The 22,203-nt window shown below is 43.5% G+C and overlaps 1 protein-coding gene across 3 annotated transcripts in view; it reads left to right on the forward strand.

Annotated features, from left to right (window-relative positions):
- TMEM131L (transmembrane 131 like) overlaps positions 1-22,203 on the forward strand; it is a 553,379-nt gene that overhangs the window by 213,453 nt on the left and 317,723 nt on the right. For all 3 annotated transcript variants that reach the window (XM_085641690.1, XM_085641691.1, XM_085641692.1), the window contains one exon: positions 4,005-4,067. In XM_085641690.1, the coding sequence (XP_085497816.1) occupies positions 4,005-4,067 (63 nt within the window). The remainder of the gene's footprint in view (positions 1-4,004; positions 4,068-22,203) is intronic.

Below are 22,203 nucleotides of genomic sequence, written 5' to 3' on the forward strand. Positions count from 1 at the left end.
GTTTAGTTGGCAGGGTGTGCCCAGATGTGGGTCCCTTGCTCACTCTGCTACTGGATTCAAGCTAGCCTGGCTGATGAGGGGCGTTAACCTAAAACTGGTCTTAGTATGCTTGTTTCCGGTCTAGGGAAGACCTGGCTTGGCAGTTCGGGCTGGACTGTTCCCGTGAGCAACAGGGTCAAGACTGATTTGCATATGGCTGGGTCTGAACTGGGGTGGCGAAGTGAGCTGAAGAACAATGATGGATTCCTACCCAGATCTGTGACTAGGGTTGACTGTCTGAAAAGTTTCAGCCCTCCGTCCATTATCTCCTTGTGTTTACTTTGTACAGTTTTGTATAGAACCTCAAATGAGGTCCAATTTGTTGGAGAAAAAAAAAACAAGCCAATCTGTGCACCATGAGATTGGATGAGAACAGACTCTTCCTCACCTCAATACGCCCTATGGCATATGCTTTGCTGCACTTATGATAACATTTTGTTTCCTGGCAAATGACTTCTGTGCTGGTGATCCGTGCACGTGAACACACAGTCGGATAAGAATAATTTCCTTGTGCAGTGCATATAACTGGTGTTCCATCAGTTTTTTTCACTGTTTACGATGTGCATCTTTTCTGCTGACGCACACTGTATCAAGTAGACAATGTGCATGTGTGTCCGAAATAGAATGACGCATGCCCTGCCTCCTCTGGTGCTGCTCAATACTTCTAATGTGTTAAGTGTCGGATCTTGATGTCTTTAAAAACTATTATGCTCCAGGCGGTGCATTTGGGAAAAAAACATGTTATCGAATACATTAGTTGGCGGCTTTTTAGAATGAACATTGACCTAGTGGTCAGTAATGAATATGGATTTGTTTGAAGAGCAGTGCTTGATTTTATTTTTTCCATCATACAATTTGGGATTTCAGTGTGCCCTTTACTAAGCTTTAATACTTGCATACGGGTGGTGGTTTTGAAATGACTGCTACATTTGCATTACTTTTAGAATAGCCTTCACTCTGCACAGGTTTCAGCCAGGCCGGTTAATCTCCAGGCACCTAATGATAGCTGCATTTTTTCCCTTTACAGTGGTGGTACCATGTGACTCTGGCCTGTTTATTTTTTGGCATGATTGTTACTTTTCTTGAAACAAATATGAAAAGGTGATGCAATTAAACCTACTATATTGCTATGTGACGTCAGAAAGCCCTAATTTTGTATTCTTGATCCAGTGGGAGCTATTCACTCTTACTTCCCTCGTCATCAGTTCTCTTGACCACATACAGTATGATACATGAGGTATAGTAGAAGGTTGGGAATGGTATAGGTGAAAAATTAGACATTGAATATCCTGCATCTACCTAGTCATTCTGTCGAGCACTGACGTCTGCAGAATGGGATGGTTATCTAAAAGCAACTAAGTGATCTTTTACCAATCTGCCATGAATGTTGAGCATTTAACTCACAGTGATAGTGATGTGCCTTGAAGTTATATCAGTGTAACCAACTCGGTGTTCTTCATATGAAGCTGACTTTACTAAAACTAAAATATATCAAGATACATATGATGACAAAACTGTTGAATAACGTACTTCCCTACTGATAGATAACTGCCCCCTACTTCACACGGGTGCACTTTCTTATATTAAATGGCTTTGGTGTTGGTGAGCTTAGTGCTACTGGAAAATAGTTGACATTCATTTGCAATCGTGGTTTCCTAATGTACCACACATGTATCACTCAATGCATTTTTGTACCTTAAATGCTCATTTTACTTACACATCGTAATGATGTTCGATACTAGAATTCTCTGTTCATTCAAAAAAGAAATCAGTAGTTTCACGGTCTTAAACTTATATATTTTAAGTTGAAAAACAGTTCAAAGTTCGTGTTCCTCTTGACTTGATTCAAGATTTCTTCTCTGAATCAAGGATGTCTTTCACCAGTCTCCCAAGAAGGATGATTGTTCCGCCAGCACAAAGGTATGAAGCACAGGTCCAGGCTGCAGCAACGTAGAGGCTCCATGCTTAGCAAGGCCCTTTTGAAACACGAGGACATTTATGTTTGACATTCCAAGATGGCTGCAGCCGTGTTCAAATATTGTGAGAATTTAGGGGACTCTGGCAAACATACATCACTGTCTTTGGGTGTCACGTAGTACAAGCTTCATAAGCGCGCAAAGGCTTCTGAAAGGCAGTGCTGATGCTTGCTGCATACAGTCGGCCTCTCCACTTATGAAATATGTTCTTTGTGGATGGGTTTAGAGTATAGCGGACAGCCCAACTTTTGAGAATGCTTCTTAACTAATGATATGACGCTGTTGTACAATGTTGACCTGAATTCACATGAAGTAAATGAATACCCAGTTGGACTCGGATTTGTAAATAATTGCATGTAAAGACACAGACACATGCTAAGCAGAGGGAAGTATAACTTATCCTGTTTTATTGCCCATAATTTAGTAATGAGTATTCTCAAATTACAAATCTCAATTTCCGGCTTTGAAAAAAATAACCTCTGAAAGTTAAAGGATAAGTTCTAGAAACTCAGGATATTTCCATGCTCCTTCAAAAAAAGAAAGCAAAAAGAGCTGCCAAAAAGACTAATACTTACTATCATGACACACCTATCCTTAGACCAGTAATTACCCTTGTTGGTATGTCTTTCATGTCAACAAATCCGGTTATAATGACTGTACGTTGAAGCGTTACCAGATTTAGGAGACATTATGTAAGTGAGAAAGATTGTATTGCCAATAAATGGGAGGGGCATTCTTAAAAGCAATTCCTTTGACAACACTCCTTCCTTCATCTTACGCAAGCATGCCAGTGGAACAGGAGGCACAGTGATTCCAACAGTAATGATTAATTTCTGGGCAAATCTAGTGCTAGTAGCAAGACCGTGTAGCTGGCAGTGTTGGCTGCTTGCTCCCATTTAAAACTTGGGGGTGGAGGAGGGGTGGAAATGGGGGTGTTTTAAAAAAAAAAACAAAAAAAAAAAAAAAAAAAACTTAACTGCCGCTTCCGGACGCCACCTCAGTGCTTCTCTGCTCCTCTCCCCACCAAAGCCAGAAGCGCCAGGATTGGTCTGAGCGGGCTGAAATGCAGATTAGTTAGTGACATGGAGCCTGTGCCTCTTCTCCCACCCGGCTGTGTAAGACTGCTGGGTTGGAGAAATGTAAGTGCACATCCCGGTTTGGTTGTCCTAAGACAGTCCCGCCAAACCGACATGCGCACTTAAAGTGCACCTACCACACCTTCTCCTCCCTGGCGGCTGCTGACTCAGAGAATGGCCCCACCCCTCCCTAGACTTGGCGGACTTGGCTGAGTATGTGAAAAATTAAATATTAATAATGAAATAGTATAATTATCATTTTATTTTTCATTTGCTGCCTTTCAACAGTGGGAAACGCTTCTCTATCATAACCGAGGAGCCGCCCCTGGCAGCTGGTATTGCCAGCCCACAAGCATAACTGGTTTTGCCCACCCATAAACTGAGTTGGCTCTGCCTGCCACTGAATGGAATGGACATTGCCTGCCCTAGAGTGGAGCTGAAAGTGTCAGCTAGAACAGAGTTGGCCTTGATAGCCAATCATTGGTGCTGGTGTTAGCCGCTGGTGTTAGAGCAGAGTAGACCCTCTTGGCTGCCTGAGCGAATGGGAGGTTGGCAAAAAGTACATTTTGCAAATTGACAGTTTGTTCAGAGCTATACTAATGTAGTGTGGATGGGCCGGGCGTGATAGCTTTCGGCTACACCTTCAGGGTACCCTTGAGAGTGGACTGATTGCGAGTTATATAGCGGATACTTGTTGATAAAGATATTTTGGAAGGGAGCTCCTACCCATTTCCTATGTTTGGGAAAGCTAGCATTTTGTTATCTGTTTACTATGTTATTTGCAATACCTTGTTTTGATTTACATATTTCACAGAAAAATGTATTTGCTATTAAACATACTAGGTATATGTTCACTGTAGAAATAGATAAGGCAAACTAACAAAGTTGGTATTTATTTCTTTTTTCTTTTTAGCTTTTCTGGACCTAGTGGGAGGGTCCTATATATTCAGCCTTCAGTGCTGGATTTTGGAGCACAGTAAGTACTTCTGCTGTTCAAATTTGGCTATATGGGCACTCATACTTTATGAATTTTGAAGTGTATTTGGTGTGTTGCAAAGTCGCTCCCATTCTGGCTATCCCTCCCTAGCAACGTGAATCAATTGTATTTACTATGTTGTTTTTTAGCTTGCTGGCTTGTGACCGATGCTTTGTACAACTTGGATGTACGATTGAGAATATACCAAGTAATCGCAATCTTTGGTGTGTTGTGTCTAATCATTAATAGATCCTGTTTACATTCGATGCTGTTTAACACAAGCCCAGACCCGCAAATCTTTTTGGATACTTTGATGGTTGATATATAAAGGATTATTATTTAAGCACCAGTATCACACAAAGAAATTGCGTCTCCCAACAGAACATGCTGTAGCTTTACCAAATGACATCAAGACAGGAGTCAAAGAGAGAGGTTTTCAAGCACTGTGTCCATCGTGTAATTAAAGGGTTCCCTGTGCTAAACGTCTCGTGTGTGTCTCCGCTCATGTGTTTTCCTGTCTTAGTTAGGGCCTTAACACCAGGTGCTTAATGTGGGTACATTTTGTTTCTGAAGATTTAAGAATTTGGTGGTGGTGTGGGGAATTGGGCAGGAGGGCACTGGCGTTCTCTCTTTGCTTTTGCACAGGAAGCAGCTGGGGATTTATTGACCCTGAAGATTCTCATTGTGAAACTGTTTCTGGCTCCACCTTGGAGCGTTCCAATCTCAAATAGGCCAATTACATAGTAATTCCTAACCATGTTAAAGAAGATGGAGAATTCGATGAAGTGAGGACACGGAATGCCTTCTCTAATTCACAACTATATTTCTCTTCCTATTTTAACCATTAAACTTGCAGGAGACCACCAAAGATAATTTTCTATATCGTATAGATGTGATTTATATGTTAATTACCCAGAGACCACTGGGAGGCCTTTTCTATGGTCCTGGGGCAACAAATAAATTTCTGTGAAGGTGCTTCACAGACAAGAAATTTGTCACAAGGCTATTACTAACGTATTGGTCATCGCCGTTCTTAGTTCTGATGCCTGTCACCAACACTTTGAGAGGCTCTATGGGGGAAATACCAGATCACAAGGCAGTGCTTATTAAACCAGATGTAAAATCTCTTCCACAATGTGAAGGTTATGTTGCTTACTGATTTTAAATTCCAACCCCTTTGGGGAATAGTGAGGTTAACCTCGCAAACAAAGCCAAATAACATCAGACAAATGGATGCTGCAGACCATTTCCAATTCGAAGGACTCATGAGGACTCCCAGAAACCCACAGTCTGGACATAAGATGGTGACTGAAGGTCATCATTATGTACTGCTAGAGAATGCACAAGCACTCAACAAGTTATCTACATAGGCAGATCCTGTGGAGTGAAGAGGTAAATGGTTATCCTTCACAAATTTTTCTAACCTCAAAGAAAGGCAGACCTTTCAGAACTATACCAAACTTGTTTCCGCTAAGGAGGCACATTACAGTGTTATCACTGTTCAGTTTAACATTTGTTTTCAAACATATTTTTATTGACATTTGTTTCAGCGTTCAACGAGATCCACAATATTCAACAGTACATGTCATCATTGCATCATTACAGGCTAATATCATAGATACATTTTACGCTTATTTCTGTGCGCTTCCTCCTAACATCTCTGATCTTGTGTATTTATTGGCGCTGTGACGACTTATGATTCGCTCTTAAGTTTCTTTGTATATTACTGAGAGGGAGTCGCCTTAGATCTACCTGTAAACATGTGAAGGGAGCCATTCCAAAAATGTCTAGTATGTTATGCAAAACTATGCAAATTATTTAACTCGTTACTTAACTTGATGTGCAGTGGGGTCCTTGTCTGTTTGGGCTCATAATGTGCAGTGTAAGTGTCGAGGCATGGGGTTAGGGGTGCTAATAGGCTAAGCGTCACACTTCGGGTGGGGAACCAACCCAGCCATTTAAGCTCAAGTTAACATGACACGTTGTTACCTCCTTGTAATAGGAAGGTTAGTTTATTTATTTTTTTCCTCCAAATGTGTTTATTGGGTTTTACATGATACCAATAGTGTATAACCAGTACAAGGCATAAGCCTACCAAACAATTAGTAACTAAGTCCTAGACATAGGACAACAACACAACCTCTCCATACCGTCTTCGCTCTGCAGGAGGTGCTTTAGGACGATTTACAGCCGGATTGAGGCTTGAACGGGTGATTGCCCTATTTACCCCAGGCCTGCTTATTGTGGTGAGGCCTCTTGAATGGTTCACACTAGTGTTATTACACCTTGGATTCTCTCTCCTCTTAAAAGAGAAGCACCTGTTTCCGTTACTTTTATGCATGTTGAAACAAACTTGAAAATTCTACTTGTCAAACATATTCGCCACGGATACTCCGATGTTGACATCCCTCCGAAGTGCCTGGTTGCTTGTCTCTATGCCCAGAAGAAGTCCATTACTGGAGGAAACACGTCGGCTGTGTGTGTTTTTTATAAAAAGAATATAGTGAATAAAAGAAGAACTTAAAGAAAAAACTATGGACACAGACCATTTATTATTTTTCTAATTGTCTATCCTGTGTTTTTTTTAAGTGGTGCACCTTTGCAATTTATTGTTGTCATAATCCGGTATTGGATTGCACCGTGGCAGTGGGTGCATTAACAGTGTGCACACATGACTGATTTCCGATGTGTATATATAATAATTAGGGATAGCAGGCCAGGAGCTACGCCTTTACAGGGTATACTGTCAAAGTTAGTTCTAAACACAACCTCTCCAATTTATGAGAAAAGATCATTGGAATAAATACAAAAAGCAACAACATCATGTGAAACTGTAACAGTAATGCAACTTTCTACTGAAAGGCATTATCACTCCGATCACCCTCCTCATTGCTCCCCACTAGAGTTAGTCATAGCACTAGGCCCAGAACTGGGGAAAGTCAGAAAAGTTGGAACACGCCAGTTGCATAGTCAATAGGCTATGGGCCATATCGCTTCCATTAAGAAGGTTACTTTAAAGTGACCATCGACCTATATATGTCCAAGAAGGATATGAACTTCTTTAGCTTTTTGTTAGGTGACAAACCGTACTAGCGTGCAGTTCTGCCCTTTTGCTATAATATATCGAATCCCAGAATTTACCAAATGCCTAGAATATGTAGCAGTTATTTTGTACAGTGCATTTATATTTCCCTTGACTGGCCAACTGACTGGTGAAAGGGAGATTTTTTAATTGTCAGAACTATTCAGAGGAGTAAATTCAACTAATAGTCAGTTTGAGAGCATTGGAAGGAATCTAGCCGATCTCTCAGTAAAACAAATAGTCTTGGGATCATCTCAGTCTTTTGATTAGATATGACTTTCATCTTACTCTACAATAGTGAGGGTTTTGACTGTCGAGCTGGTAATAGCTTGACAGTCACCAACTGTGAGAACAGCTTTGACTTTAAGATTGATGGCCTAGAGGGACCGATGAGGGCCTTGCCTGCTCGCAGCCGAGTCGCCGCAGAAGTGGTCCATGTAGTCCCAAGTGTCTTTAAGGTCCGAGAAGAATGTATACAAGGCTACTACAGAGGTAGTTAGACACAGAGAATGTTAAGAATATGGTGTTGGGTACCCAAGAAGTTGTAGAAAGGACAAACCTATATATATTTTTTTCTGTTAACATAACAGATGTCTCCCACACAGAGTGAAATGAACATGGCAAGTGTAGTCCACAAAACTCCAACCTTTATATCAATGGCTTGAAGCTCTAGGCAGTTTGGCCTCAGTCTTTATTCAGTCATTTATAGGGCAAGGTAGTGCTGATTTGAACAGATAATACCACACAGTTCACTACTCTTTCAATCAACTGGTGGGTGGGCACCATTACTTAATATCACAGAGATGTACCAAGGGATATTGATCTGGTCACAGCTCATATCTGCACATGCTTGGCAGAGCATTTGCCCAGAGTAAGCCTACTGTTTCGGAGATGCTCTAAGCTGATAATGGCAGACTATTCATAAGTGTGGGAAGTAGAACAAAGAACTCTCAGCCAAGATGAGGAGAACCTTTTGGCAGTCCACTCGGCACCCCTTTACATTGTCCTGCTCCCTGCTGACGAGAGGCAACTACCTCGAAACACGTGTCCAGGGATGGCTAAATGCAACACATACTTTTTTCTTTTTACACATCGTGGCATAGGCGTACCCGCCGTCGCCACTACATTCACCACAGTCCTTAGGGGCAACTTGCTGGTGTGACGAGCAGTGTGCGACCAACTTGTGTTCAAATGAGGGGAACCTCTGTAGACTGATTTGCATCAAGAATAGAAAATGACAGGATTAATAACTCAAGGTATCTACAACATAATTATTAGAGAAATGCTTTGTGAGTGAATTAGCACTTTAAATCTGCATACCCTGTTTCACCACCTTCCCTGAATTGGGTCTAGAAAGTCAGGCAGTAGTTATCAACAGTGACACTCGTGGCACCAACATGGACAGGGCCATTGTGGTCATCTCATATTCATGTGTCAGTCAATCCACATTGGAAACTGCCAGTCTATCAGGACTTTATTACCAGCCCATCCAGGGTCAATAAAATTGCAGGAGTTCATGCATTAAATGTTCACTTGTATGTTTGGTAAGCGATGAGATATATATATATAAAGCTCTCAAACACTAGAAGGCTTCTTGGTGCTACTAAACTACCTCAAATATGCATTGATACAATCAAATAAGAAGTTAAGAGGAAGAAACTAGATATCTGCTATTTAGAAATTAGAATAAATGAGCAAGTTTAACAAAGCTAAGTAGCAATTGAGTTGCACTGCTTATTTATTTAGGTATTTATTCTCCTAACCAACGAGTACAGTGAAAATGTACAGGTGGTTCACTGTAGTGCTACACTCAAAAACAGGGAGGTTGCCAAATACGTCAAATAAGTGCTTCGTGGATGATGAGGAAAACAGTCTAGTTCTATATTCCAATCCTTTTGTCTTGAGGGTGTTTACTTTGAAAGGAAGTAAAATCAACTCCTGTATATGCTGCCAAGTGAGGCATGGGAGTAACCAAGTCAAATAGCCTTTGTAATGTGCTTAATTTATTAAGTATGATTTTGTTTTATGCTGAAATGCAGAGGGAGTTCCCCATTGCTATGTTAGCAACAACATTGCGCCTCTAGAAAATAATGTCTTCCAGCTTGTTTTGAAATGAGCCAGCAATAATTTGCCATCCGTGCTAATGCTGGAAACAAATTGTAGAAATAATCGGTATAAAATATATATTTTTCAATCTGTTAGGTTAGTTTGTTGCATTGTGCAAGAACATTTTTTACCGTGACACGGATAGTCCCATAGTTGCTCCTTTCACCCTCCTTGGGACACTTAACTTGACACTGACTCCCTCCTGCTTCCATCTTGATTCCTCCATCGTACCATGTAACCATTCAATTTTCAAAGAATTGGCTACTTGTAGATTTTGCACAGGAGCCAGTTATGTTCTCTATGGTAACTTTTTGATGGCTTTTATTTTAACTCATTAGTATTTCTTTTATTATATCATCTTTATGAAGCCTTCATCTCTTTTTGTATGGTGTAAGACTAATATCCAGTTTTATTTTCTTCATTTTCTGATGCATACTTATAATCACAAATTCACCACGTTGTGGATCTCCCAGGTGCCACACTGGATCCAGAAAACTTCAGCAATAATGCCTGTGAGCAGGCAGGTGGCAGCTTCTGCCTCCGTTGCAACTCCACCCTGCTTCTGGACAGGACGACACAGAGCTGCATATAAGTGCTTTCCTAGCATGCTGAACTATGTTCCTAGCACCTGCTCCCAGGTCAGTCACCGCCTGCAGGGCCCGTCCACGGTTCTCAATCTGTTTGAGGTCAGCAGATTTCGTAGGAGACGGTCAAGGCGTGGCCTCTGCTCGTGGCCTGCCTCATCATCTCCGCTGTGGTCTAGAGGGACCGGAAAAGGGCCCTGCCTGCTCCGCAGCCACGCCATTTCAACAGTGATCCACCCAGTCCCAAGCGTCTATAGGGTTCAAGAAGAATGTGCAGACTCCATTCGACATGAATATTAAGGTGAGCCGGGAGTAACGGAGTACTGAACCCCATCTGGCGGAGTCCACACTTGACCTCTAAGAAGGAGGAGCCGTGAAGCTGCACAGCACGGGTATAGCCCGGAAACAGCATTATGACCTTGTCTTCGACCCGAAGGGGACCGGTTTGTCTGGCTGCTCTCAGAATTGCATTGCAGTCTTTAAAATGCAGTAGCATAGCCAGCATGGGACGCAGAGGTGGCCCTGGGGGAGGGCAGCGGATGGCACGTGGTGGGCCCTCTCAAATGAGAAGAAGAGGTGAGACCAGAGAATGAAGCAAACAATTTGAACCAGGTCTCCAGATATGATAGGGGGTCTTGACCCTCGACCCCCTCCGGTAGGCCCAGGATCTGTATGTTGCTCCTCCGTGAGCAACCCTTGGCATCCTCCACTTTACCCTTCAGCTGTCGGACACGCTCCTGAAGATCCCTGATAGCCGTCGGGTTGTGAGCTGCCATCGGTTGTAGAGAACCCAGATTTTCTCCCCATCAGCAACCTTATCTACAAACCTGCGGTGATCGTCTCGTAGGAAGCTCAGCTCCCTTTCTAGTGACCCAAGCCTGGTCTCCAGGCAGACCTGGGAGTTCTCTATTGCTGCTAGTTCCCTGTCCAGCTTGCCCGATGTTAAGAGCAGTGGTGTGTTGCCATGCATTGGCGTGTTTGGAATGGTCTTGGAAGGGTCCACCGCCTCGGGGACCAGTGCAGTCTGCCCATCTTCAAAACAGTTTTGGATCAGTAAGACAGAAGTGGGCCAGGACTTGATGGGCCTGGCCGGCCGGAGGCAGAGGAGCTGGAATCTCCCAGGAGGGTTCTGCCCGAGGGGCCCAGGAGGGGTGTAGTATAGTCCAGTCCAACACCTCCGGTCCAGCCCAGAGCGCTATCTCCAGCACTGTCAGGGTCTTGTAAGGTCTCAGCTGCAGAAACAGCTGTTAAAAGGAGGGGAGGCGGGGGCAGCAGGGTCGCAGCATGTTGCTCTTCACATCCTGGCAGCTCCCAGACTCCTCAGCTGATCCACCCATCCCACCACGGCAGCCACACCTGTCCACCGCCCCCCTCAAGTTCAAACCAAGCACCAAACCTAGGACAGAAAACCTCTGAGCACTTCAAACGGGGCCAGCCCAGTCTTCTCTTTCTGACGTTGGAGGCCCGCCGCTGTACATACCCCCAGGTCTCCAGGCACAGGCCTCCCAATGGAGCTGGGGAGACTCAGTGTGATCCTCTCAGGTAGCCCACCGTGCTATCAGGGCTTCTAGGGGACATCCAGCAAATTGCTTAGTGGAGGTGGTATTGCTGGGCCCAGGGCTGCGGTCTCTCTGTCAACTCCCGCTGTGTGTTTCGCCTTTTCCGCGGGCCCCAAATTGAGCAACGAAGTGAAGGGCAGCGAGCCGGGTCCCAGAGACCTGCTGGAACACCAGATCAGGCCTCACTTTATCACCCGGGGCCGCTCTCCATGTGCTTTACCAGGCCCCAGGATGCTGGCTGCCAGACACCTCAAGGGGGCTTGCCCACCTGGCTGCTCGGGTGTCTGCTTACCACGGCTTCAGATGTGGTTGGGTAACCGACCGGTCTATGGATAGGCCAGCTGCTGGGTCTGCGGGTGGGCCAATTGCTGGGTCTGCGGGTGGGCCAATTGCTGGTTCCGCGGGTGGGCCAATTGCTGGGTCCGCAGGTGGGCCGAGACTCTGGCTGGGCCCGCTGCAGTGTCGGGGAGTGTCTCTCCTGTGATGCCGGCAGTGCAGCCCAACGGGCCCAGGAGCCTGTGACCATGCTGTTGGGAGATTCGGCCTATCTGGGGCGCTCACTGCCGTCACAGCAATGGGATTTACAGGCAGCAAGGTTTAGCAGCCCCCCCTCCCCCCCAACCTTCTCTAACTTTGAAGAACCCAAACCTTTTTTGTACCTAAATCAAACAAGACAGCAAGTTGAGCCTTCCAGGAGAATTTATGGGGAGTATCCAGTACCTTAGTTGGACTGTGAAAAGGGCTTTCCCAATCGAAGTACATAATAATACAATACCATTAGGATTGTGGCTCTGCAGAAAAACCAACAACTGCAAAAACAGTTATGAAACATCCTTGACACTTCAGTTTTTCACGTGTGAGGAGTTTCGTCTTCATGCAGCTTGAGTGTCTTTGAAGGTAACTAAGTGAAGGAGAACTATTGGGTGTTCCCAAATCTGTCAAAGCATCACTCTAGCCGTGGCTTTTGGCATGGAGTAAAGGGAGGATGGGGGTCTGCTCAGGGGCTTTCTGTTCTTTTGCTGAAGTCCCTTGGAAGCAGACTAGGACTTTCCCTTTGTAGTGCAGACAGCTGAAATGAGTCCAAAGTATTTTAATGAAAATGCTTGGAAGAAGCGGTGTCTCCTATCTACATAATTTCCAATCGAGGCTCCTTCCTGATCAATGTTAACGCAGCCAAATGCTGGGGAATAATTTTCTGAAGAGGAATTAAGCTTGGAGAGAGAGCAGGCATATCTCTACCAATCGGTACACCTCTACCAGTGTACCTTTTGGATGCAGTGAGCATGGGGCCAAAAAAGGGATTGGGACAGTTGGTGACTACAGTCCATATTAATGTAGGGGTGCACCTAATGAGAGTAAACAATGAGTTTCTCATCCTTTTGTGGTAAGCCTCTTGTGTAGCTCTCAGTGCTGCCACGCTGGTTTCAGAAGCACTGACCAGCTCTGCAAAGAGCCGACTCTAAGGGAGTGGGAGCCGAGGCATGGGAGCTAAATAACCTATTAATGAGACAGTTGGGGTGGATCCCGAACATTTTTAGGGCTGGAGGATGAGGAATGTTAAAGCAGCACATGCAGCAGAAACTGGATTAGCTCAACTTCCTGCCAAAAACCTCTTCAACATAGAGGTGTTCTTTGGCAAATGTGATGGCTGTGCTACCTGGAAAATGTAGTTGCTGTAACCCGAGGCATATGGAACGACTGCACTAGAACGCTTCAGTGAATACCCACATGTTCTCATCCACTTTTCTTAATTTATCTTAAAATGCCCTTTTTCTGTACTTATATAAGATATCTACACAAATCCCTTCCCAGTGCTTTTTTCGAGCATAAAATTAATTAAAATCCAGCTGAATTGCTTTTTGTATGGTTCGTTGCTGAGGGGACCCAGTCTGACCTTTGCTTAGTGGATGTGTTAGGTCACCTTTGAGCCAGTTTGTGTTCCTGAAATGATAGTGCAATTTCTAAATCTTCGTGAGCTCTATAACAATTAGGACTTGCTTCTTGAGTGTATGTTTGAAATGTTTCAGTGGTTGCGTCTGATGCCAAAGTGTTACACATGAATAGAATACCTCTGTTTTATACGCTTCGTTGAGTTCTACCATGAACGTATCATCTCCTCCTGTAAGAGCGAGCCCATGGTGTTGTAACATCTGTTACTGCATGTCTGCAGTTCAGTGGTATGACAGCTGGTACTGGATTAACTATTTTACCAAGTGGAATTCAGAGAAGTTATACTTCCTTTCAAAGGGTATTCCTTTTAAAGTTTTAAGCTTGAACAACTCACAGACAGAAATAGGGGTTCCTGATTTTGCGGAGGAGGAGTTTTTACTAAAACCACAGACCTCTTTATGATGGTGACTAGGGGCGTTGGGCACATGTAAGAAAAGTCCTCAGGTGACCCATTGAATAAATGCCTGACCTAGACTGTTGGTGGCATCTGTAGTAAAGTGGGTTTCTGTTGCAGTAAACCCCCCCCCCCTTTTTGCCAGACTACTGATGCCTTTTTTTGGGTGTGCCCTGGGTCCCTGCCAATCAGGTTCCCAAGGCCTGTGTTCTTTACCCAAAATGTACCCAATTACCTTCCTCCCTTCCTTCCTCCCTCCCAGGACTGGTTTCGGGGTTTCATCCCTCTTCAGCCAGGATAGCTTGATTCCAGTGGCATCCTGTTTTTGCATTTGTCACCATGAGTGGGATGGGTATGCTCAGACGCGAGTCCCGTGCTCTCCATGCCTGTTCCCATGAGGCGCAGGGTCAAGACTGATTTGCATATGGCTGGGGTCAAACTGGAATGGCATGGTGAGCAAAAAAACGATGGATTTAGGCCCAGATCTCTGTACTGGGGTGACTGTATGACATTGTTCTGCATTCTGTCCATCAACTGTTGTTTTTGCATTTGTCACCCCGAGTGGGACTGATCTGGTCAGACGTGAGTCCCGTGCTCTCCAAGCCACTGGAATCGAGCTATCCTGGCTGAAGAGGGGTGAAACCCCGAAACTGGTCCTGGGATGCTTGTTTCCAGTCCAGGGAGGACCTGGCTTGGCAGTTCGGGCTGGACTGTTCCCAAGAGGCGCAGGGTCAAGACTGATTTGTATATGGCTGGGTTCAAGTTGGAATGGCATGGTGAGCAAAAAAACGATGGATTTAGGCCCAGATCGTTGTACTGGGATGAATGTATGACATTGTTCTGCATTCTGTCCATCAACTGTTGTGTTTGCACTTTTAAAGACTGCATCTTCCGTGAACACCGGATTTGTTCAAATTGTGGCTTCTGGTATTAGCCAGAGACCGCAAATCCAGCCTACTCTGCACCCGCCGAACCCGGCCCGAGCTTTAGTTGAAAAACACCACTAGGAGGTCACCCCCGCGATCCTGACCTGAGATCCGGCGACCCTTGACCTGCATCCAGCCGACGCCTGCAGCCTAAATCCAGAAGGCCCCCCCTAACTGCGACCAGGAGCTGGTAAGATCTAACCCCAAAAGGCACCCCTGCACCCGATGCCCCACGGCCTTGTGTGCCCAAACCGACGGTACCTAACCAACCCTCAACTTCCCAACTTACCTCTCCAAGTGGTGGTCGCACCCAGAAGTCCTTCGTCTCCCTGCCTGCAGTGCTTTTGCAAACCGGAGGTTCTCCCTAGAAAACAACAGTAAGACCGACGTCGAAACAGTACTCGGCACCTGGCTGCCCCAGTGCCCCTGAGGGTGCACCTTTTGTGCTACATTGTTTCCCCATTTGCCCTGACCGTAACCCTAGGAGCTTTGCTCCCACAACCTAGTGGCCTGCTTGCCAGCAGCCACCAACCGGAGGCCCCTTATCCCCTATTGGATAACATCGGGCCTCAACACTCTGCCCGGTCGCCCTAGTGCCGTTGAGGGTGCAACAACAGTGCACTGACCTTGGGGGACCACGGAGTCTAACCCCAGAACCTTAACTTACACAGTCAATTACTTCCCTGTGAACCGTTAACTTGTTTTTCCTCCCTAGGATGACATTGACAATTTTCTTCCAAAAAGTTTCAAAGTGTGGAGTTTTAAAATCTATAAATATTCCTTAAAACTCACACAAATAACGAAACCTTATTTACTTACCTGTTTACAGGAAATGTTCCAGTGCTGAATCCAGGTATCCAGCACTGAGTAAAAAAAAATAACGTACAAAGTAACAACTGTAATTTACTGAAAATGGCTATTCATTTCAATGCACTGTTTTTCTTCCAAAAAACAACCAAGTGTGGAGTTTTGAAATCTGAAAATATTCTTTAAAAATCATGCGAATAACCAAAACGTAATTACTTACCTGTTTACAGGAACTGTCCCAGTGCTGAATCTAGGTATCCAGCACTGAGTTAGAAAAGTAACGTAAAAAGTAACTTACCTGTAATTTACTGAACAGGCCTATTCATTTCAATGGTACTGTATTTGCAGTGTTGCATCCTACTGCTTCCCCTGCAAATCAAACAAAGTACAATTTCTATTGCATTTTCAAACTCTTCTATATCCAGTAACTTATTACTGAAAAGTATTTAATGCTTACCTGTGCCAGGCTTGCTTGCTTCTAAAAATAAAACAGTATATATTTTTATACAAACACAATTGGCCTAGAGTTCGGTTATTGAGTGAGTGAATTCATTTGCTGACTGAATGTGTACATCAAATGCTTAACACTGTCCTCTGATACAGCCTTACTGCTCTACCACTCTACCAGAATTAGAGAGTAAGGTTCTATCTAACTTTAACCTCTGCCTACCTCTGGGGTCACCTGGACTCTATAACCACTATACCTCATTTTGGTGTAGTATATATAGAGCCAGTTTCCTACAGCGTTGTGTTGTACGTTTCCTACTAATTCAGTAAGATTTTGCATTTGGGCAACATAAGCATCAAACCTTTGGGGACTGAGTCCTCTCATACCATCTGAATATGTTGACCTAGTTCCTGGCTAGCTTACAGTGCGCCATTGATCTAGACTCATAAACCTTACAGGGTACCCAATGGTGTCTGAACCTCAGAACATGACAGACCTAATTCCCCCAAGAAAATTGTAGAAACAGCTCTATCCTTCGTTGTTAACTCAGGCATGCCCAAAGCGAGACACAAGAAATACACAAATTGACAATTCAAACATTTATTGAAGCAATTGGATTCTTGTGTAAAATACGTGTGCTGCAATTATGAATAGAAGAAACCAAAGCATAGTAACCTGCAGTGCAAGAATGGTGAATATGAAGAATAATTCAACCATTATAATTGTTGCATTGATTATATGAATACATAATATTGTACTCCTACATAGCACTGCCTACCCTAGAGAGGGTAGGGTGGATGTGATTCTGCCAGATAACTTAGTGGTCTAACTCCCCATTTACCTGCGGGAGTGTCATCTGCTAGCTAGTCTTGGTGTATAGCGGGCCGCTGTCCCTCTCAGGATAGTGATGGGACTCTGGGCTAGATTTCAGGGACGGGTGGCCATGACAATACACCAAAATGCTCCTCTGCCGAACAGAGGCTTGGTGCAGTTTATATGTTGAGACTAGACCCATTCATACTGTGCCTGATATCTGATCTGTCATTGATTCTACCCACCCAGAACTGTTGCCGAACAGACAACAAACCAGGCCAGTATACACAGTCCTTGGACAGAATGTTCGAAGGTATGATAATGTGCCTACAAAGAAATGTATTTGTAAGCAAGCCTTTTCTGAGTACTCTGTGTCATACTGGTGTGCAAGCAAATGTGTGCTGCTACTCCGCGTTTAGAAGGCTGTCCACTTTAAACGTGAACATGTAAAATGGAAGTGTTTGTGCACAGGGCCTATTACCCTCAAAAACACATGCTCAGGTCACTTTGTTGTGCAGCTATCCGATTTAGAATGTGCAATAAATACAAGAGCAGTGAGTGGTATGGCACTTATGTATATGCATTATTTATTGTCTAATCAGCCAATTTACATTGCTTAGAATGTGTCTTTAATAATAATTTAAAAAATTCTACCTACACAGCAATCTCCAGAGGTTGGTAGTAGTCCTTTGAAAACTGTTACGTTTTGGCGCACTCTGCCTTAGGTTTGACTCTACTCTATGGATTATTTGTAAGGATTAATAGTTATTTCAGTAATGTACATTAGTGGGGAAAATTTTTTGTTCACTGAATGTTTGTGCATCATTGACCTAAAGCAGAGAGGTGATACTTATCCCCTTATATGTCCAACTGTTTATTTTGTGCTACACCGTCTGCTGGTCAATCTCCAAGAAGCACCCACTTTTTAATAAGGGTGATGGATTTTTTGCATTTTTCAAATTTGTTTACTTGTAAGACAAATAAGTAACCATCTTGAAAGGCTTAATAGATTTAATGGATGCCCTAGTCTCCAAACAAACACACATCTGTGCCAAACTAGCAAAATGAGAAGTATTAATACTTGACATGAATAATTAAACTTGGAAACTGTGCACTCAGTTACTAGATGCTTCCACAGAAAACTTACCAAAAATCCCCAAGTCATCTTAAAAAATCAGTTTTATGAAACTCTACCCAAGAATGTTTTGTGCTTCAGAAGGTATGCTACCAGGAACATTCAGAAGGAATGCTACCCGGAACATGCTTTTTGCCTCATTAAAACCACGTTCTGCAAAAATCAAAAGCCCATTCCAAGACATAACTGATTTCCTCAGCAAACTACAAGAAGTCACATCTGGCACCTGAAGCTTTCCAAGCCACTGAGAATTACGCACGGTCATGCGCATTAGTAATGCCATTTCTATTTGGCAGGCATTCCTACAGGAAAGGGTAGACCAGGTCAATTTCAGATACTACATTGAAGAGAATGAATTAATTCTCATGCACATAATTTACTTTTCAGGGTTAAATATTCTGCAGATCGCAGTGCATCCCCATCTTTTTATTTTAATCTCCACCCCACTAGCAATAGACAAGGGAACAGTCCAGTGCGTGGTAATAAGAGTGGGAGCCTCCCTCTTTTTTCCTCCCCGAGGCAAAGTCCACCTGAGTTCTTGTAGACCTTGATAACCAGCATACGGTAGAATTATCTATGCTCTATTACATATCCTCAACCATACAATCACCTCGAGGTACCATGTGTAAAACTGTTGTGCTATGCATTTGGGAATCCTAAAACGATGACCAGTCTTTGCTTTTTAAGGGGTATCAAGAATTATGCTGACTTTGTATTGATTCGCACGCCTTTGAAAAGTGGATCACTTCTCCGTAACTGTATTTTTCAAAATAAATAGGAAGCTTGTCCACTTTTTTCTTCAGGACAACTTCTGTGTCGCAAGAATTCTGGTCACCGAGCTGCTTCTGACATTTGCCCATCCCTGGTGTTAACCAACATTTTGGAACAACCCAGCTAAAATTCTCTCCGGCCTCCTAATGTTCTGCTGGAGCACAAGCTTAAGAATGTAATCTCTTTAAGTGTAAAAGAGTGTCCCACATGGAAAGCCTCTCTTGGGTTTCTGGCTCTGTTGTTCCAAATCCTCTCACTGTCCTTTGTTACGTATGAATTTTTAGCAGTTTGGAATTTGTCCTTTATAGACGATTGTTGTACTTGCAGCACACTTGTCAGTGGGGATACATTTTTCTGAAGTACTGTGCGTCTCGCGGGGTGTGTACCTCTTGTCTGCCAAACCACTTTCCTTCCTTGTACTTTGAGGTTCCCTTTGAAAAGGGCTCTCCGCAAATACGAATACATCACCTGGATCTTTGTAAATAGACATACGACACAAGATCCTGGTTAGGCCTGTTCTGTTGCAAGCAGTAAGAGCCTCAAAGAAAACCCTTGGGAATCCACATTCCAAGTGGAATGCATTTCAAGTACAGATATCTCGGTGTCTGCTGAGGCACACTATACAAACATCTTTGTTCAACAAAGCAAGTTGATTCTAAGATGTGTATTCGAGCTTTGGAATAATCAAGTATGAAGTCATAAAATGTACTAGCAGACCAGCACAAATCTGTGCAATATATAAATGTAACCAATATAGTTACTGTTAACTTGTTATCCTATATTTATAGGAAGGGCAGCCGAAGGAGCTCAGATGTATCTGTATGTGAAGTGTGGAATGCAGCAGTAAGATGCTTCAGAGTGTGTTGGGTGTTGTGACGAGGTGATTGCATATGCAGAGGTGGATCTTGAGAGGGGGGGGGGGGGGCGGAGTAGTGCAGATGCTATGCTCAGAAAGTTGACCGCACTCCAGACAACCATTGTGCATATGGTAAACAAAAACTTTTGTGAGGATTGAAAATTGTAATTCAGATGACTTACCTAGGCAGAGAGGTGGGTCTGACCTTGGATATCCTTCCAGCCAGCAATGCACAGAGTTTCCAATGAGGGTCTATTTAATAGCTTGGGAATGTGGTGTGCCATAAGTCATAAGCTGAATGGAAGAAATGACTTTTCTGGGACTGGAAATATTTTAATCGCTCATCTGGAGAAGTTCCTATCCCAAGAACAGAAACTGTCATATGCCTATTGCTTATAAATTCCTTATCAAGACCGTAATGTAGGGGACATGTTTTGTCAGATGTTGGAAACCACAGAGACTAATACCAGGCAACAAACAATCTCCTATGTGAAGAATTAGTCCATCAAGGTCGATATGCCAGACAAATAGTAAAATAAAATAATTGATGTCGGATAACTCCTTCTCTGACAGAGTAAAACAACTGTATGCTTATTGGAAGCCAATTCCTACAACACAATTGTCCTTTTGAAAAATATTGAACATTTGCCAACCTTCCTGACATCTCAAACTGATTTGTCAACAATAAATTAGAGTAACTCACCGCTGGTAGAATAAGGGGCCAGCCAGCCTGTTTTGAAATAAGAAATGCTGAACCTGCATATGGTTGTGACTAGAGAGTAATCAAAGGAGGTCATAGTGTAAATGTCTTGGCTGCAGGGGTTATTTACCTGCAAATTCAAAAATGTTTTCTTGGTCATCCCAGTGCAAGAGATGCCAATTTGGGAAATATGTATGTGCGACTAAACAGTGTTTACAAACTAGGATCATCGTTTTGACAATTCAGCGCCCTCCTGTCAGCACTGGTAGGAAGACACTTTTCCAGTGCAGGACGTAGTTTCATAAATGTATTCGTTTTGTTTGTGTACGACAATTTCAAATGCGCGTTAGCGCGTAACCCCTATAAATAGGTCATTGAAAGTTTGAGCTTCTGGATTTAGTTTGGCTTCTTGTTTCCTGGCACCATACGTACCCACAGCGATATGTATTTAGCCACATGGTGCTTTTATATGATCCCCTTAGGACTGCAATGATCATAGAATTTCTCATGTCTGGATGATTAATTGATTATACCGGTCTCCCCCATGAAGCAGCATTGGGCATTATTTTGTTTTCTTTCATACACATTTTCATCTTGGCAGCAAAGTGCCTGTCTTTTGCCTTGTATTTTTAGGTCAGTCATTAGCTGAGACTTTTAATTTTAGTAAAGTTTTATAGCCTTGTCCATTGATCTGTTATTTTTCCATTCACTTTTTCCCTCTGCCCCTACAGCATTCAACGTGTGGTAATGGGTCGGCCTACTTCAGCAATTGGCTAACTTCACTGAGTGGGCACGTTCTGCCCTTTCACGTCGCAAGCACGTCGAGCACATAAACACGCGAAGTAGGGCCCTTCAGTGCAAGAGACTATTTTGGCAATGTCATTCTTGAGCCCCAAAAAACATTTTTGTTTTTTTTCCTTTTTAGCTGTTGCCTAGGCAGCGCTTTCACTGTCTCTTCGAGACCTGCTGTATTCAGGAAAGGACATGAAGCTCTGCCTATCTTTTTAATTGGTTCTTCTCCCTGCCCTTTTTAAATGGTGGCTTTTCATTGGTAAATAGGCTTAGTAGTCCGTCCTTAGTACCGCATTTTCTCTTCTTGTAAACTCCCAAGAGGACACCCCCCGCCCCTCCCCCGCCCCTCCTCCCCCCCCCCCCCCCCCCCACCTCCCCTCTTGACCTGTTACTCTGTAAGCTTTAATTACAGCCTCCGAGCTCTATTTTCTCAAATAGTTTGTGGCCTGTCTCCTCTTGCAGGCACAACACGCTCTCCCTCAATGCTTATTTTATTTTTCATTTATTCAGCGTGCCTCGGCAATAATATTGGTAGCTGCACTTTTCTTGGATTCTTTTCAGGCCAAACTCGGCCACATGCCTTTCTTTTTATGTTTGTTTATGGTTTTTTACAATGGCGGCACCCGCCCTTTAGCTTTACGCATCTTAAGCTGTAGCGTGGGTGCATCAATTGCTTTAAAAGTAAACAAATTGAAAAAAATGTCCTTTTTTGTGTGTAATTTTGAAGCAATCGCGGCACCCATGCTTTAGCTTACGCTGTTGAAAGCTAAAGCTCGGGTGCCGCCATTGTAATAAAAGTAAGTAAATAAATAGAAAAAAGTGAAACATTTTTCCTACTTATTTACTTTTGTTACAATCGCGGCACCCCCGCTTTAGCTTTCAACATAAGCTAAAGCATGGGTGTCGCAATTGCTTAAAAAGTAAAGAAATATAATTCTTTACCTTTGAAGCTATCATTGCACCCGGGCTTTAGCTTACGATGTTGAAAGCTAAATCGCAATTGCCACAAAGGTCTCGCCTTTGCGAGAGTTTGAGCTATTGACATTTTAAATGGCAAAGCTTTTTATTTGAGTGTACAACGTTGCTTGCAGGTTTTGTAAACAAACAAATAAATTAAAGACATTATCATTTACAATGCCAAAAGCTCAAACTCTCACAAGTGTGAGACCTGTTGCATTGGAAAGGCTTTTTTTAAATATTGGTGAGGACTCTG

The sequence above is a fragment of the Triturus cristatus genome, chromosome 2_2 (genome assembly GCF_964204655.1).
Source record: "Triturus cristatus chromosome 2_2, aTriCri1.1, whole genome shotgun sequence".
In the NCBI taxonomy this organism is placed as follows: Eukaryota; Metazoa; Chordata; class Amphibia; order Caudata; family Salamandridae; genus Triturus; species Triturus cristatus.